At 45.0% G+C, this 18,334-nt stretch overlaps 1 protein-coding gene and 5 non-coding genes across 6 annotated transcripts in view; 5 read left to right on the forward strand and 1 right to left on the reverse strand.

Moving 5' to 3' along the window:
• Nucleotides 1-1,522: 1,522 nt before the first annotated feature.
• DNAJC5B (DnaJ heat shock protein family (Hsp40) member C5 beta) overlaps nt 1,523-18,334 on the reverse strand; it is a 40,722-nt gene continuing 23,910 nt past the window's right edge. The window contains exons 3-5 of the mRNA XM_030495726.1: nt 11,537-11,750; nt 7,427-7,601; nt 1,523-1,979 (exon numbers count right to left, since the gene is read on the reverse strand). Of these exons, the coding sequence (XP_030351586.1) occupies nt 1,885-1,979; nt 7,427-7,601; nt 11,537-11,750 (484 nt within the window). The 3' untranslated portion in view covers nt 1,523-1,884. The remainder of the gene's footprint in view (nt 1,980-7,426; nt 7,602-11,536; nt 11,751-18,334) is intronic.
• On the forward strand, nt 14,477-14,564 carry TRNAY-GUA. Its single transcript is given in 2 exon segments — nt 14,477-14,513; nt 14,529-14,564. It is a non-coding gene; the product is annotated as a tRNA-Tyr (tRNA).
• On the forward strand, nt 14,895-14,967 carry TRNAA-AGC. Its single transcript has one exon. It is a non-coding gene; the product is annotated as a tRNA-Ala (tRNA).
• On the forward strand, nt 16,697-16,769 carry TRNAA-AGC. Its single transcript has one exon. It is a non-coding gene; the product is annotated as a tRNA-Ala (tRNA).
• TRNAY-GUA lies at nt 17,494-17,581 on the forward strand. Its single transcript is given in 2 exon segments — nt 17,494-17,530; nt 17,546-17,581. It is a non-coding gene; the product is annotated as a tRNA-Tyr (tRNA).
• Nucleotides 17,912-17,984, forward strand: TRNAA-AGC. Its single transcript has one exon. It is a non-coding gene; the product is annotated as a tRNA-Ala (tRNA).

Genomic DNA, 18,334 nt, shown 5'->3' on the forward strand with positions numbered 1-18,334 from the left:
GCAGCACCGCGGAGCAGGCAGGGTGGCAGCCTGGATTTATGTACATATGAGTGGCCTCCAAAATTATTTGCAACATGCAACTGAGGACAAAGAGGAGCCCATGGGGAGGAGGGAAATGAGTGCCTGTGCACAGCCCCAGCCACGCCAGGACTTCCCCTCTTCTCTGGAGCAGAAAAATAGGACTATTTCTGAGGGCAATGTGTGTGTTAGCTGGCCCCAGTGGCTGCACCTGGAGAACAGATATATAACCTGAACTAGAATTAGTGGCTTTTAGAATGTCTATGTGTTATGGGAACTTTCAAGAAATGTTGAAAGTAGTATTTCTTGACTTTGGAGTTATAGCTGGGTCTATAAAACACAGTTTTCCCATATATTTAGCTGCCATGGAATGACATTTGATGTGAAGGGTGAGAACAGAAGACAGATAATTATGTTTCACAACTGCAGGATCCAATTTAAACATTTTTTACTAGCTATATATTCATTGGTCTATATAATTTAGTGGAACGTTATGCCCCCCTTTGGATCACAGCACTTTGATTAGAAGAGCAAAAATAGCAATGCACAGGACTGACAATGATTGATGTAACATGATGATTGAGGAGAAATTCGGCTGTCTAAGGCTTGAACTGCTATGTCCAACAAGTGAAGTGCTAAGTTTAAGATCCAAGAGGTATTTCTTCAGCTCTTACAAATTAGGTGCCTGCTTTCTTCATGCTTTCTTTAGCTGTACCCGCCAGCGATACACCTCATCCCTACCTCTTCATTTTAAATCACACCATGTGCTCTTAAAGCCCCTGTGCCTAGGGCAGAGGGGAGGACCTGGGCTGTGAGGACAGTTGCTCCTCTGCTGCTTGCCTGCCCTGCCGAGCCCTTGCTGGTCCCACAGCCCCGGTTGCCAGCGCTGGTGCGATGGCTCCCAGCCCAGTGCCAGCGGGGCAGTGGGGCCGGCAGCCAGGAGCATGGTGCAATAAGCACTCCAGCAGGAAGCTGCTGGCTGGGGACCAATTTCCAGCACTGCAGCTGCAGCTGGAGAAGCCAGGGCCACCTGACATGGGCAGCAGGCACAACTGGGCAGGATCAGGGAAGCTTTGCCTTGGGGCTGTCAGCAGCTATAGGGAGAGGAGACAGGTACTGGGGCAGCCCAGGGCAGCCTCCTCCTCCACAAGGTGTTTGCCCACCATCTCCTGGGTTTGCAGGGGAAGAGCCTTCGTGTGCTTCTGGCGCTGGAGGAGGCTCCATGATTTGGAGTGACCCATGTTGTAACCATCATCAGAATGATCTCCAAGCAATTTGTCCTTGCTCAAGTTTATAATCGCCAAGGCTGGGCCCAGGCAAGCTGCTGGCTGCTTTCCAAAGAGCATTTAGTCTCCTGGAAGGACAGCCCCATCTGCCTTGTCACCAACCTTGCCTCTGAGCTCTGCTAAAGAGCTTTTCCAGGGCTCCCTCACAGGAATGCTTCACACCCAGCAAAACTGCTGCATGCGAGGAGTGTTCCCAGTGCAGGCAGAGATGGAGCTGGTGTGTCCAGAAAGGGACTTGGGATTGTGCCTGGGAGGTGAACCCACAGCTGAGGGCCTGGAGGAGAGCAACTATACCAAAGGGCATATTGCTAGAGGGAAAGACCATGCTTGAGCCTGGCAGTTTGAAGCCATGAGAGGCCACAACATGCCAGTGTGTACAGCTCAGTAACGGCCATAGGTATCTCCTTGCAGAGTGCAGTTATCAACTTATTGGAAATGGCCTCGAGGGAGATTCTGCATTGATAGGAAATTCTCTCAGGTTACTCTTGATTAACTTAAAGACAACTACAAATACGGGCTGCAGAGCTTATCAGTGTGTTTGTTCTCAGTGGGAAGCACCAACAGGTTGTGTTTGCTGGCTCTAGGAGTCTGTGCGATAGCTCCGACGGCTGTCCCCTATTAGCTGTGTCTTCTCGGTCGCATTAGTCGGCTGAAGCATGATAGGAGTTTCTCCATCTAAATTGGGGAGGATGACAAAAAATACTTCAGCGGCTACCAAAGTCAGACTTCTTGTTAGTACCACAACATTTCATCTGCTGTTCTGGCTACAGCTTAAGCTTGACTTCACAGACACCTGTGTGCGTACTGAAGAGGCGGCAATGCCCACACCGAGTCTACAAATGCTCTTACTCCTTGTCCACATGTAATGCCAGATTTCTGGGTGCTGTTATTAAACCGGGCATTAGCCATACCTGGTGCTTTGCAGATATTGCAGCATAAGGGTTCCTGCCTGTTCCAATTGCAAGTGCTTGTTCCTGCAAATGTCTGAATATAATGAGCGCTGCTGTGAGTCAGCAAGCACTAACCTTGACGGCGTTTGTGAGAATGGGCCAGAAATTACTCTTGAAGAAGGCAAACTTAACAGCCAGGAAAGAAGAGACGTAAAAGAAAAAAAAAAATGTGTGAGAGGAATATACTTGAGAGGGAAGAAATCATATCGATACTGAAAGCCAGCTAGTTAATTAGAAATGTTAAATTGCATTTTGAGGTCTTATGTAGTATATATACAATAGGATTTTGAGAATTACTGTTTTAGTGAGTTTGGAACTGCCAAAACCTCGTATTATCCTCTACTGATAATTATCACTTTATATTATCACTCTTTTATCACTCTATGTTATCACTCTGTTGACTCTTACTGATTTGTACTTTCTCATTCCATGCAGTTATGCAGTTTGGTTTCCCAATATAAATGCATAAAAAGTGTCTTTGTTGTAGAGTGGAGGAAAGTGAAGTCCTTACAGAGTTTCCTGAAGGCTGTTGTGTTCCCTCTGATAATGAAGAAGGTTTGGCTGCCCTTCTCCTGGGCCTCTTTCCAACACACCATTTTTTTGGAGGAAGGAGGATACTCAAGACTCGGAGACTGACTTTTAAAGGTTCATCCATCTCAGTGAGGTGTTTTCATATGAAAAATTTTGGACTTTTTGTATCTTGTATAGAGCCTTATAAAAGGCTCTATATCACAGCCTTCACAGTAATTGAATACGAATGATGACCTTTTTTGCCAAATGACCGAATGTTCAGAAAAAATCCCCATCTGACATTTCCTACTGTTTACATGGCAGTTGATGGAATGAATCATGGGCAAAAGATGCAATGTACAGGAGTAACTTAACCCAGAGCAGGAATCTAATTGCATGCCATACGGCTTCTCCTCAGTGGGGGTAGAACACCTTTGACTGTGTCAAGGTGAAAGGCAAGAATGATTAAATGCCAAGCAGCTTCTCTGTATGGGCAATTCCGCATTTAGACACAAGGTCAAAGGCAGACATGTTTCATAACTTCTGAAAGTATACGAGTAATTAAAGCTTAGAGCTCAGATCAGGCTCAGATCAGTTTGGCAGTTCCAATCCATTTTAAAGTTGCTGTGTATTTTCTAGATTTCTGAGCAGCACTCCCTCCCACCCTCTGCTGCCTCTGAGTTGTTCATTTTCTGGAAGATCACTGACGGGGGGCAGACACTAGCAGTTCATTTTGCTGTGATACCCAGATGTGCAACAAGAGGACAGGACCCACTGCGAATCTGTCGCATCGCTTCCAGCTGATCTGCAGACAGTTCTGAGTCAACACCTTCACCAAGTGTCTTGCTGCCCCCACCCTTCTAAGATTTATGATGGGTTTTATCAGAACAGGGAACCATCGTATAATAAACTGTACAAATATAGTCTGCTAATGGAGAGCTGCAGAATGGAGGTGTGGCAGAATTCACAGTTTAAACTGCTTAAACCACGACAACTGATTTCTATAGATAGCTCTTGCTTGCTGTTCGCCTACACTGATATCATATGGAGTGTGGAGGAGACAATGAAGTGCTAAAAACTTATTGCTTCTGAGTTGAGAAAGTATTTTGTTACTCAGGTTCCTTTTTTTACTTTTTTCCCTTTCCTCTCCCAGATTTCATTTTCCTTAAAATGAAAGTCGGTTTAGAAATGCCTTGCTTTGTTCTTACAATGGTAACCAAACCGAGAGAGAACAAACCTGCCAAACTGCTTTGAGTGCATCATTAGCCTGAAGTACCCTGAAGTACCAAGGCAATCCAAATTCCAACAGCACCTCCCCTGGGACCACGGAAATCAACAGAAGGTTTGCCACTGACTTCAGTGGAAGCAAAATCTGGCAACCTGCCTCGTGCGTGTGAGTGAAAGCGATGAACCCTTGCACGCTCCTGTGCTGCAGGTGAGCAAGTGATACTTCCCTCTGCCAGTGTATTTTCGCAGGTCACCCATAACATCAAGGCACAACACCACAGATTACCCTACTTTACACTTTTTTAATGTCATATTTGATCTGAAACCCTAAAAAATGCCATTTTTAAAATGTAATAATCCAAATATAAGATTTTTTTTTTTGATCTTCCATTAGGCCACAGTCCTCTCTAGTACAAATCAGTAGTCATGAGAAGAAATCACTGTAACCTAAGTACAGGTTGGGGCTTGCAAATCCCCAAGTTCCTTTAGTTCTGATGGTCATGCTACCCATGGAAGTATATGCTGTAAAGTGAATCTCTCATGGGAGATATTCAACTAGCTGGGCACCAGAACTAGTCAAATATATTTGAATAAAGCTTTCCTCTAGAGGAATATGCCATTTTAAGAGGACTGAAGCCTTTGACATGATTATGTTGATTTCAGTGACAACACACTTTGCTTTTACATTTCAGGAAAAAGATAGCTGAATTTTTGGGCTCACATCTCTTTTTTTTTTTTTCACTAATAATTATGTTTTATGGTATGTTAATTTGAGGAATGAAATCAACTGTGTAACACCTTAATTGTATTCAGGAGAAATGTGAGGGACTGAACATTATTACTGTTGTGCCAATTCAAAAGATGAAGTCTAAATCTCGACTCCCACAACACACATAGAGCCTCTTTTGTGCAGTACAGCCAGCTCCAAGCAGCTCTCACTGAGCACAGTAACAACTGCTGGAGACTCGCTCTCAGAGGTTTTTAGCATCAGGAATGGTGATGTGCTATCAAATGTTGCATTCCTCAGAAAAGTAATGACTGACTGACTACAAAATATATGGATAAATTAAAGTATGGCCTTAGCTTGAGAATCTATGCTTTGACCTTAGCAAAAAAGTCTGGCTAGCAATACTACAGATACTGGGAACAGCAGGAAGCAAAGAAATTAATTACTATCTAGAACGCTCAGTCTGTGGGCAGAGGGCATGCAAAGAATTTGGATCCTAATAGGATTTCCTCCTCCAAAATGAAAGCTGCTGCAGGAGTGATCACAGTTTGTTTCTGAATTACCTAAAATTTGGAGGGGGGCTAGTGGCAAAGTGCATTTTCAGCTGGTTATCATTGATTTTTCTAAATACAGCGTCTATTTCCTTTCAGCTGCTCATATTACCCTCTGTCATGACATCTTAACTTTTCTTCCTGATATGTGCTCTCTTTTAATCTAATTTTAAAATACAGAGAATTCTACTCTATTGAGGCAAGCTGGTTTTGATTGGTAGGAAGATGTAGCAAGGCTAAAGAGAAGGGTAGGAAAGGTACAAATATCTAGTTTTCTTCAGGCCCTACCTATATACTTCATATTGTCTTCAAAGTACTTAAAACATATAATAAATATAATTCCACATTCTGTTAATTTTTCAGACTGGGATTTTGCTAAACATTTGAAATGATTTAAAAAAAATTTGATATCTCAGTGAGACTTGATGGGAGTAAAGGGATGGGAAGTTGGTCTAAAATTACTGAATACTAAGAAATGCCACTGGGGAGTTTTGTGCCGGATTTTGGGGGAGAGCAAAATACCTGCCAAATTAAAAAAAAAAAAAATTAAAAAATTCTTGTACTTCAAATTTCCTTCTTCATATTTCAAGCTTGGCTCTGGTGTCATAGACCATAAATATCAAGACCCATTTTAGATTTGCACTTTGCAGGTGCCTGGTGTCGCAGAGTATATTACATCTATTTCAAATAGTGCATTGTGGTTATAAAGTTGTCACTAGTAGTTTTTGTTGCCTTCGCAGAGACTGATCAAGTATGATCAGTTTTTAAGCTGACTGTATTTACCTTGATATGCCTCTAGGCAAAACCCATTTAAAAATACCACCACACGTTGGCATACCAGTTATATAAATAGCATTTGTTCTAACTACTACAAGTGTTTTGTTGCATATTTATGGAAGGGTAAATTTGTGTGAAAAGTTGGGGGGAAAAAAATCTTCTCTGCTAAGGGAACACGACTTTCGCAATCTGGCAGTGCTAATTTAAGCATAGTAAATGTAAGAATGTAACAGCGTAAGACCTTCCACAACAATGGAAGAGAAAAAGAGTGATCTGGCTCCTTAGGTCCTTCCTCATAAAAAAGCATAATCCTAATCACAGTTTATATGAATTTGCAACTGAAAAGTGGCCTAAGTCTTCTCCTGCTGAAGCAAGGGACATTGCATCTCTCATCCTGACCTACAAGTGTCCAAATCTATCCAGCCTGAGATGTTTCTGCTTCCCTTGAAGACGAAGGCAAACCTCTGCCCCACTTCAGCAGATTAGGACAGCGCTCCTTGTTTAAAATATGTAACCCACACTAGTGCCAAATCAGGAAATTACCACCATCATCCTTTGGTATAGCCAAAACCTGAATGTGCAGACAGGAGACACAGCAAAGCTGAGAAAAGAGAGTCACCTGCTGTGAAAGGTGCCCCATTACCCTGGCCCATGTTCCTGGCCAGGCACTCGTGCTTCCTTCTTTGAACTAGCCTTAGCACTCTGCCTTCCCCACTGTGTGAAGCACGGCAGGGTGTTAAATGGGCAGGGAACTGCACACATTTTTGGGAGGATTAGTTTTCACCTGGATCATATCCAAGATCTGGCTCCTGGTAAGGCAGCATAATCACTACTGTCAGTGCAGAAGAGAGTGAGCAGCTCGGGGGCTGTGGCAGCTCCCATGAAAACTCTGTTAGGTTACTGTGCAACCTTACAGTTGGAAACTTTGCTTCTTCTCTTGAAGCCTTTTCTTGAACGGATACAGTTGGCCCACCACAGCCAGCAATAAATTTTACATGAATAAAACCTGAATGACAGCTTATTCACGTGGATCAGATATGGCAAGCACCAGTCCAGTCAGATCTAATGTATAAGTACAGGATCTAGGATACGAAGCAACATGGGTATAGGGGCTAGAGGGTGAACATTGTCACTTAAGATGAGCCCTGAGACTTCTAATGATACAGGAGATACTTACTAGTGCCATAAGTTTAGTTTTTCATTAAAACTAAAAACACAACTTGGGAAGTTCATCAGGTCACGGTGTTAGCTAGAGTCAATTGGCACGTCTCCACTGATGTCTGGAACCAGCCTCAGCATCGTGAGCAGAACATCTGGCCTACAGGCTTTAAAGATTGTTTTGAACAGCTTTGCCACACAGTATGCTCCTATAATACACACCTCTTTCCATGTCGTTCTTAATTTGCTCTTCCAAATCTTCTGGAGACACACAAAACTCCTGCTCTTCCCCTTCCGGTGCTTTGGGTTTACACTTTCCACAGCAGCAGTTGAAGCAGCAGCAGAGGCAGCAGCAGAGGTAGCAGCCCGTCAGCAGACCACAGACTGCAAACAGGCCCTGGGTTAAACACAGCGGGAGGAAAACCCTGTGAGCAATGACCTTCCCCAAACTCTCGGCAGCCTGCTGAAAGCAGATTGTCAGAGGAACTCGGGTTCCCAAGCACTTGGCACTCAGAGGAGCTCAGCTGATGGCCAAGTGCCTGAACAGGGGCCAGATCTTCCAAAGTCCTTCTCAACCATGAGCTCCTATTTGCCACTCAGGACCACATCCACAAAGAAGACACCAACCAACAGGCCCCCACATGCTCAACTTTTGAAGTCTGTCTTCAGAAGCTGGTCCTCAGAAAAAGCTTCCAGGCAGTATGCAAAACCCCACCCACCTCAAAATGACTCATTTCCATCTTAAAAATGACTCATTTGCCCAAGATGGTTTTTGCAAACGCTTATTTACTGGCAGGTTCTTGTCAATAACAAAGCTAAGAGAAAAAGAAGCAAAGACCCAGATGCATCCCACGTAAATTTAGGCACTGGAATAAGGCATCTAAATTAGGACTGTAGCCCCCATGAGCTCCCCACAGTCAATGGGAAGTTGAAAGTCCTTCCAGAGGGTGATTCAGCCTCAGGAGGATTTGAATTGCCCATTGCGGGTGTCTCACTCTCCACATTAGCCTGTGCAAGAGCACACAGGCGACATCGCCTAAATTAGACTCCTTGGTCTGTGTTTCTTAATCTGGGGACTCAGGCGTCAAGAAGTTCCCACCTGCATCGCCCTCTGCCCACTCCTGTCCCTTTGACACAAAGTACAGAGGCTTCAGCAGAGCCAGCCCAACTGCCTAGGACTGAGACCAGAGATCTTGGGCAGATTCAACAGCCAGAAAACTTTAATTTACAGAGCTTTTCTTTCTCCAGACCACGTCACTGCTTGGGTACATAGCACAGCTCCGCAGCTGTGGCACTGGGGGCTGTGTGCTGTGTCGCAGCAATGGGATGGGGGACCTGCAGAAAGGGAGCCCTTAGGGTAACACTGCCACCCCATGCTCCTGACCCAAGTTGTTTGTGGCAAAGGAGAAACCTCCACATCTCTCCATGGACATAGTGGTATAAGATCAAAAGAAAGACAGTGACATTTCTAAAAAGCAAATCAAAGCTGATATGTGGAATGTGTATAGAAAGCCAGCACAGCTTTGTGGCCACCAGGTGTAAGTAGGTTGGAGGTATAGCCAGGCTTTAGCATTATAGAGTCTGCACTTTACTAATTATTCGTTATATTCATAAGAAAACATGCTGCTGAGGAAGAAAGCAAACACAGATGTCAGGATATTGTCAAACTTTGACAATGAAGCTATGTAAATAACACTCAGTTTGACAATGTTAGTGGGGGCCGACTGGAGCATCTCTGAAGGTAATAAGACTATTTACATGCCTAATATAGACATGTATCAAGAGTGAGGAAGGTGCTAATAAATAAAGTGAAGGACTCTGACTTTCTGTTTTAAAATGTTTTTCTTCCAATGGACACCCAAACCTATTCTAAATATTGTGACCCCTAAAATAAGTTATCTGACTGTATAATTTATGCCACAATGGAGAATAAATAACCACAATGGATAGTATGAAAAAAGACAGAATAAAAGTGCATAGAGGAAAAAGCCCTTAAATTTATTCATGACACCTTAAATGTTTCAAGATTTCTTGTGCTTATATTATCATAGTTAGTAAATGTTTATTGATGTGATCAATAAACTGCCTTCATGGTAGAGGGAGAATTGCTTTTTGCTAAAACAACCAACCAATCCCTATGCCTGCCAGTGGAAAAGGAGTTAAAGTTACCATTACCCATGTCAGTATGTTCCCAGTTTAATATGCCTGCTAAGGAGTCTGGCAGTCCAAAAAAAAGTAATTTTCACTTTGCATTTCTCCTTTCATTTGAGTTTTCTTACTTCTAATGATACACCTCCTCACAATTGTCAGATTTTCTGCGTATGAGTGTGCTAGGGAAGAGGATTTACTAGGAATGTTCGTAGTTCAAGAGGAAGATAATGAGCGAAAGCTGTAGTTCTTTCTGCCTTCTATCAGAATGGAGAAAATTAGGGGTCCAGAGGTCATCTTCAGATAATGTCTCAGACTCAAATAGTATTGTGATAGTCACTAGAAAAATCTGAAAATGGCCCAGCATTTGTGCATGAGTTAAAAAGACATGAGGAATAACGAGCTCAGCTTGCAAAAAAACCCCACTTGGTGTCCTGTTCATGCTTTGGAGGTGGCAAGGTTTTGGGTTGGGGGAGGGATAGAGAGTCTATCTGTGACAATCCTCAAAAAAGTCTGTATGAATATTTTGGATTTTTTGTACAGAATTCTTAAAAACCAGGACACAGTGATAACTTCTGCTGGGATATTCAGGATATCTCATCTCACCTCTGGAATACAGGTACCTTGAAACAGTCCACACATTCCTCTTTTAACTATTAGGGACTTACTAGCTGCTTTCTGTGCTATCCACTGCTCTCCTTGGGAGTCAAAGCCACAGCAGTTATTTCTGTTCCTGATTTTCTAACCACAGAGGATTTTATACTCCATAAAAATATCCATTAAATATCAGTAAGAAGAGGAAATACAAGCTAAAAAAGCAGCAAACTCTGATTTATCCTGTTTTGAAAAACCTTGTTTACCAAGACTTTTAAAGGAGTCAATACTGCTGCTCTCTGAGCTCTAAGGCAATGCTTCCTGGCACCTGAACTGAGACAAAGAGGCCGAAGGAAAGGGTGGGCAGCAAAGAAAAGAGGGAATGATCCAGCAGGAGAAGACAGTGGCTGTGGTGGGGTGTCCAGCCTGCAGCAGGAGTCAGCTACAGCAGCTGCAAGCAGGCAGCCTCCAGCCTGCTTCTGAGGGTGCAACTGTGCCTTTGCAAGTGTAATTTAAACACCAGCATTTCATTCATTAGTTTTTTTCACTGTTCTGCATTTGAGCAGCTGCTGTCTCATCCTGATTCAGCAGATAAATTGTGGCTTCTCAGACCCACAAAGTGCCCAAGTGACTTCTCAGTTTGAAAGGGGGCTGCAGGGGAGTGAAGCACTGGCCTGATCTGTGCTGAGCACAGGAATCCATGTTCCATGGTTCTCAGATCAAAGCTGTGCTTACTTCACACAGTACAGACCATTTTCCTATGTACTCCATCAGAGTCTTGCTTTCCTGTGCTTCTGTTGGTGTAGAGAGATGGGGACAGCACAGATTTTGCACATTTGCAATTCTATTGGTTTGTTACATTTCTGTAACATTTCAGTATTTGCAGAAACACTCGATTTTGACATATGCAAACATCAGAAGACACCAGTGATATAAGAAAGACATTAACACAACTCCTTTATGATGAGAACAGCCCATGATGAGCTTTTCCTTGAGCAATATGCCAGTTTTTGATGTAGCATTCTCTTCCTTTGCTACTCTCTTCCTCCACTCCACCTTTTCTTCTACTTCCTTTCTCTCACCCCCTCATCAGGGCACATATGACACCATAATCACAGTGTTATGTATTATTATTGCTTACTTACGCTATGTGCTATATATAGCAAAGAACACAGCTAAATTTGTGCTGTAATAACTTATTAACTTGTTGTCACATAAGTGGGACTTCCCATTTTTGAACGAGTCATTTTTATTTAGTCATTACTGAAAAGAAACTCAAAATTAACCTGGAGCACTAGATTCAAATCTAATTAATGTCTGAAAGTGTTACAAAACATGCACCCTCTTTAACTATTTACCAAGTTAAAAAGAAAACATTCAATATTAGATCTATTCTAAGCTTATGTTACATTCTGCTACTGTTGATTTTTCAGATAATGTTGTTGTTTAATTAAGCTTTTAGTAGTGGTTTAGAATCACATCCTACTATTTGTAAGCTTGTAGAGAGATCATTTTTCAGGGGGTTCCTTGTGGACGGAATTGTCTGTGTGCATTGTAACATTTGATTTGCAACAGAAAATAACAGCTTACCTTTGCCCACCAGCTTGAGAGCATGAAGTAGGTGTTAACATTTTCCTCACCAAACTGTTCTGCCACATAGAGCCCTAATGATCCATACTTGTCATATATGTTTCGCTTGGACAGATCAGTCAGTGTTGCATGAGCATTGTTGATCTCTTTAAATTTTTCTGCAGCCTCTGGATTGTCCGGATTCTTGTCGGGATGGTATTTCAGAGCCAATTTTCTTAAATAGGAAAAACAAAATGAAAATAAGTCATCTGTACGTCTGACATACAGACACTTCGACATACAGACACTTAGAAAACACTACAAAATATATTTTAATAGAGATATAATCATTCTGAACAGTGCATTCAGCCTTCTTTTTCCCAGCTCTGACATAGTCGGTGGAAGAAAAATGACACAAAACGACTGAACATGAAAATTTTGGTGAAAGAGTATTACCATTACAATAAGCATAAACTTTTTGTATGGATACCTAGTCAGCTACCATGTTAAAGGAGACAGTGAAAATTCTGAAAGCACAGATTGCAGCATGATAATAAATCACAGGCATTTGTTTAACTGTGATTGCCAACTGATTTATATCTTTTAGCACATTTCAACAAACATAAAGGCTTTTTGAAGGTAGTTTAAAACAGGATGATCACACTGCTTATCCCATCAACACTGTCTTCTTTATAACAAATTCCGTATTTGATTGCCTGTCAATAGTAGCTGTATTAAAATTTTGTGAACAGTACCTGTGTTTGCAGAAGCCCATACAGTGGTGGTGGGAAACAGAGGTATGAGCTGCAGTAGAAAGAAAGCATCTTTCTGAAGCACAAGTGGGAAAGTACAGTGAGTTAGCCGCAGTTTCAAGTGCTTTTCTCTGGGCCTAGTTCCCCACTGTTGCACCTCTGAAACAGCCCTTAAAGCAGTGGAAGCTGATCATCAACAGTTTTGGGCTGTTTATGCTGGTGGGAAGCCTTTGTTAGGACAGGGCTCAGCACCACATTTCCCACCTGAGTGTACTCAGTGCTATGGCATCCAAGGATAGGTACAGCTTGAAAGGAACAGTGTGGGACTGTTAGCTCACAAACAGCGGTGGGGAAGAAAAGCTTAGAGAAGAAAGGGTTTGCTTCCAACCACGTTGAAGCATTGGCAGTGTGAGCTCACATGTACTTGCAAAACAAGCATAGACAGAAGCGTATCTTTTCAGAAGTCACCACTCCCTTTGGAGAACTGGCAAGATTTTCCCAAGACATGTATTTGATGACTAGTGCTGACCTCTAGTGGCATCAAAAGTGATTTGGTAGTGTTTTAAATACCGTGATTCTCACCTCAGTCAAGCTATGTTGCATTTTGTAACTATTCGTTCTGAGTGTTTCAGGATCTAGCCAGGACCATAATGCCCTAAAATATTATTTGTGGTGCAAAGGCAGTGTTCCCGTTCTTCCCCTAACAAATTGATCCTCAGAGTGGAGTCCTGCTTGACTTTCCACTGAAGTCCCAGTACAGGTTATTCCTGCAGTGAAATGTAAGTGCTTTGCTCCTGATGACAGTTCCTGCCTTGGACACACTCTGCCACTATCAAGACTGATATGAGCCTGGGAACCACCTCTGCCAACGATCTCTTCAGTTCTGTATGCTGAACTCCAGTCATCTTCTCACAGTTCATACAGAACCCTTAAATATGTCTCCAAGAACATGAAGGGCTTCAAGTTCAGTCATATTTACTATACTGTGCATGTGGTACCTTAAACATACGTTTTTCACATTTAACATGTGGTACCTTAAACATAATAAAAGATGGAAGAGGAGAACTGGAAAAACAAGCTAAGTCTTGCATGACTAATGACATTACGTGCCATCCACGTATTTAAGTAGCTTATGCAATCTATCCCTTTTCTTAGCTGAAAACAAACCCCAGCAATTAGAATTAAAAAGCAAAAAATGGGAGAGGTATTACTTTCAAAACCTATGTGTGGTCACAGGCATGGGACAATCAGTCTCCAGCAATTCTTTTCTTTCCCACATACCAAAAGACATCTTCTGCCCTCTCCATATCCCCCAAAATCTCATGAAAATAAGAATTTGAACAAAATGAAGTTTCCAAAAGGTGAAAAACATCAGTTGCACACTCACTTTACTTAGTATTATTTTAGAATATTAACATAATTACTTTCAACATAGTACAGTTAACAAATGATATGTTCTTATTTTGATTTTGGGAAAACCGTCCTCACTAAAAAAAGCACATTAACAAAACAACTTCCTGCAGACCAAGATGACATATACTATTTGAAGATGATTTAGTAATGGGAAAGAAATATATATGCTGGTAGAGCAATTCATATGAGTGAGAAAAAAAGACTCTGTTAGGTCCAACCCAAAAAACAATAAAAGTAAAGACAAGAACTATGTGACTCAACATGAAGTATTAGCTATACAGAAGCTTCCCTATGGGTCCCTGGGAAGGTGATATTCCTAGTTGTGTGATAATCGTGGTTCAGTATGAGTAGGGAAAAAAGAAGAAGCCAAAAAATGGAGAGTGAACACAGGAGTTTGTTGGCTACTTCCAATACAAAACACAAGGATTTATGTCCATTCAAATTTTTCTCTTGATGAACGGCCTTCTCCTTCACCACCTCAGGACCACTGATCACTTCAGACCTCTGCAGCAGGAAGTAATGTGACGTGTTTCAGAGAGGAAAATGACAACAAGCACAGTAATAGCCATGCCACAAGATGAATAGGGCACTTCTGGAAATAAAGTCAGATAAATACACTAAGAAAAATGAACTATGTCAGTGGGAGTGTGAAAGTGAGAGGTAAGATCAGACCAGACTGTGCTGTAGGAGTGGTATGAGAAGGGAGAAACATTTGAAAACAGGAAAGTATCTTGCATAGGGAGAGATATGGCTGTGGTATGGAGAATGAAAGGATATCAAACAGAGCCTTGTGATTCCTTCGATAGCTCAGCTGGTAGAGCGGAGGACTGTAGGCTCCTTGCACGGCCATCCTTAGGTCGCTGGTTCAACTCCGGCTCGAAGGAGTGCCCTTTTGGCTCGGGAACACACCCTGGGGCACCGCTGCCTTTTGGCCCTGCCCGGCTGGCTCCCCTTCATGGCCTGCACAGCCTTCAGCTCCTGCCCATGCTGGGGAACACGAACCAGCCAAGGCAGTTCTGGTGAAACCTGAGCAGGGGATGGTGGTACTTGAGCACCATCAGGTCTTGTCAGGGGTCACCACCAGCAGCAAAGGGATTCTGTGGTTGGGACGGTGGTGCCAGGTCGATGGGAGACCCAGGCTTTGGTTGCCGGAGAGGCTGGGTCAGGGCTGTGTGCCTGCGAGGGGAAAGGACCTCAGGGCAAGGCCATGTGCTGGGGAATTAGCTCAAGTGGTAGAGCGCTCGCTTAGCATGTGAGAGGCAGCGGGATCGATGCCCGCATTCTCCAGAGCTGTTCATTCCCATTGAATGGGCACTGGGCCCTTTGCTGGGGGGTCTCTGTCGTCACGGGATATGATGATGTACCCAGGTTAAGTGGAGGAGGACAGTATCCAAGGATTTGTCGAGAACAGTATGGGCAGTCTACCAGAGGAATTGATCTTCTCCCTCTTTGCTTGAAAGTCGTCAAATGTCATCTCCAGCACTGTCTCGAACTTTGAGCACCCCACGGAGGAAAGATGTGATTGAAATGGGGCAACGTCACTGCAGGGACACCGAAAATACCACCAGGGAATGGAGGACTTTCTCCTTGCGGATGGTCTCAGGATAGCGGTCATGTTCCGCTTGGAGATAGAGAGGTTCAGAGGGCCTGCACATGTTTCCTCATCTTGTAGGAGCAGGTTACGGAGTCAAGGAATTTCTGTCCATTTGCCTGGAACTTGATGGGAGGGCAAAAGGCAGCCCAGGGAAAGTGAATCAAGGGTAGCTGAGGAAGAACTTCAGGAAGGTGTTTTTGGCGCTGAGGAGAGACCAGGTGCAGATGACATCCCAGGAGGTTGTGGGTCTTTTCTCTCTTGGGATTTGGAAGATCTGACAGGCGAAAGGCTTGAGCAAGAAGGAGACTTCGGAGCCGAGGCTGTTTGAGTCAGGCTGTTGGAATGGAGGCATCGTGCTGCGCTGCAGCTCGGGCAGTGTTGGATGAGTGTGTGATGGGCGAGGTCCCGGGCAGTGCCCCATGATTGACCAGCAGGTCGAAGGAGGTGATCCTGCCCCTCTAGTCTGCTCTTGTGAGACCTCACTTGGAGTACTGTGTACAGTTCTGGTGTCCTCAACATAAAAAGGACATGGAGCTGTTGGAGCGAGTCCAGAGGAGGGCCACGAGGATGATAAGAGGGCTGGAGCACCTCCCGTATGAAGACAGGCTGAGAGAGTTGGGGCTCTTCAGCCTGGAGAAGAGAAGGCTGCGTGGAGACCTCATAGCAGCCTTCCAGTATCTGAAGGGGGTCTACAAGGATGCTGGGGAGGACCTCTTCCTTAGGGACTGTAGTGGTAGGACAAGGGGTAATGGTTTCAAACTTAAACAGGGGAAGTTTAGACTAGATATAAGGAAGAAGTTCTTTACAGTGAGGGTGGTGAAGCACTGGAATGGGTTGCCCAGGGAGGTTGTGGATGCTCCATCCCTGGCGGTGTTCAAGGCCAGGTTGGACAGAGCCTTGAACCACATGGTTTAGGGCAAGGTGTCCCTGGCCATGGCAGGGGGGTTGGAACTAGATGATCTTAAGGTCCTTTCCAACCCTTACGATTCTATGATTCTATGATTCCCTCGATAGCTCAGCTGGTAGAGCGGAGGACTGTAGGCTCCTTGCACGGCCATCCTTAGGTCGCTGGTTCAACTGCGGCTCGAAGGAGTGCCCTTTTGGCTCGGGAACTCACCCTGGGGCACCGCTGCCTTTTGGCCCTGCCCGGCTGGCTCCCCTTCATGGCCTGCACAGCCTTCAGCTCCTGCCCTTGCTGGGGAACACGAACCAGCCAAGGCAGTACTGGTGAACCCTGGGCAGGGGAAGGTAGTACTTGAGCACCATCAGGTCTTGTCAGGGGTCACCACCAGCAGCAAAGGGATTCTGAGGTTGGGAATGTGGTGCCGGGTCGATGGGAGACCCAGGCTTTGATTGCCAGAGAGGCTGGGTCAGGGCCGTGTGCCTGCGAGGGGAGAGGACCTCAGGGCAAGGCCATGTGCTGGGGAATTAGCTCAAGTGGTAGAGCGCTCGCTTAGCATGTGAGAGGCAGCGGGATCGATGCCCGCATTCTCCAGAGCTTTTCATTCCTTTGACGGGGGTTCTCTGCCCTTTGCTGGGGGTTCTGGGGAGGTGATGGTGTGCCCAGGTTTTACAGAGCAGGATGACAGCCGCGACTGCAATAAAAGTAGTAGGGGCAGCTTAACAGAGGAATTGATTTTCTCCTTCTTGGCTTGACAGTCGTCAAATGTCATCTCCAGCACTGTGTCCAGGTTTGGGCTTCCTCGTGGAGGAAAGACATGAATGAAATGGGGCAACGTTACTGCAGGGACACTGAAATTACCACCAGGGAATGGAGGACTTTCTCCTTGCGGATGGCCTCAGGACAGCGGTCATGTTCCGCTTGGAGATAGAGAGGTTCAGAGGGCTTGCACATTGTTTCTCATCTTGTAGGAGCAGGTTACGGAGTCAAGGAATTTCTGTCCATTTGCCTGGAACTTGATGGGAGGGCAAAAGGCAGCCCAGGGAAAGTGAATCAAGGGAAGCTGAGGAAGAACTTCAGGAAGGTGTTTTTGGCGCTGAGGAGAGACCAGGTGCAGATGACATCCCAGGAGGTTGTGGGTCTTTTCTCTCTTGGGATTTGGAAGATCTGACAGGCGAAAGGCTTGAGCAAGAAGGAGACTTCGGAGCCGAGGCTGTTTGAGTCAGGCTGTTGGAATGGAGGCATCGTGCTGCGCTGCAGCTCGGGCAGTGTTGGATGAGCGTGTGATGGGCGCGGTCCCGGGCAGTGCCCCATGATTCCTTCGATAGCTCAGCTGGTAGAGCGGAGGACTGTAGGCTCCTTGCACGGCCATCCTTAGGTCGCTGGTTCAACTCCGGCTCGAAGGAGTGCCCTTTTGGCTCGGGAACTCACCCTGCGGCACCGCTGCCTTTTGGCCCTGCCCGGCTGGCTCCCCTTCAGGGCCTGCTCAGCCTTCAGCTCCTGCCCTTGCTGGGGAACACGAACCAGCCAAGGCAGTTCTGGTGAACCCTGGGCAGGGGATGGTGGTACTTGAGCGCCACCAGGTCTTGTCAGGGGTCACCACCAGCAGCAAAGGGATTCTGTGGTTGGGACAGTGGTGCCAGGTCGATGGGAGACCCAGGCTTTGGTTGCCGGAGAGGCTGAGTCAGGGCTGTGTGCCTGCGAGGGGAAAGGACCTCAGGGCAAGGCCATGTGCTGGGGAATTAGCTCAAGTGGTAGAGCGCTCGCTTAGCATGTGAGAGGCAGCGGGATCGATGCCCGCATTCTCCAGAGCTTTTCATTCCCATTCAGTGGGTTACTGGGCCCTTTGCTGGGGGGGTCTCTGTCGTCACGGGATATGATGATGTACCCAGGTTAAGTGGAGGAGGACAGTATCCAAGGATTTGTCGAGAACAGTATGGGCAGTCTACCAGAGGAATTGATCTTCTCCCTCTTTGCTTGAAAGTCGTCAAATGTCATCTCCAGCACTGTCTCGAACTTTGAGCACCCCACAGAGGAAAGATGTGATTGAAATGGGGCAACGTCACTGCAGGGACACTGAAAATACCACCAGGGAATGGAGGACTTTCTCCTTGCGGATGGCCTCAGGACAATGGTCATGTTCCGCTTGGACATAGAGA

This window comes from Strigops habroptila, chromosome 1 (genome assembly GCF_004027225.2).
Source record: "Strigops habroptila isolate Jane chromosome 1, bStrHab1.2.pri, whole genome shotgun sequence".
Classification (NCBI taxonomy): Eukaryota; Metazoa; Chordata; class Aves; order Psittaciformes; family Psittacidae; genus Strigops; species Strigops habroptila.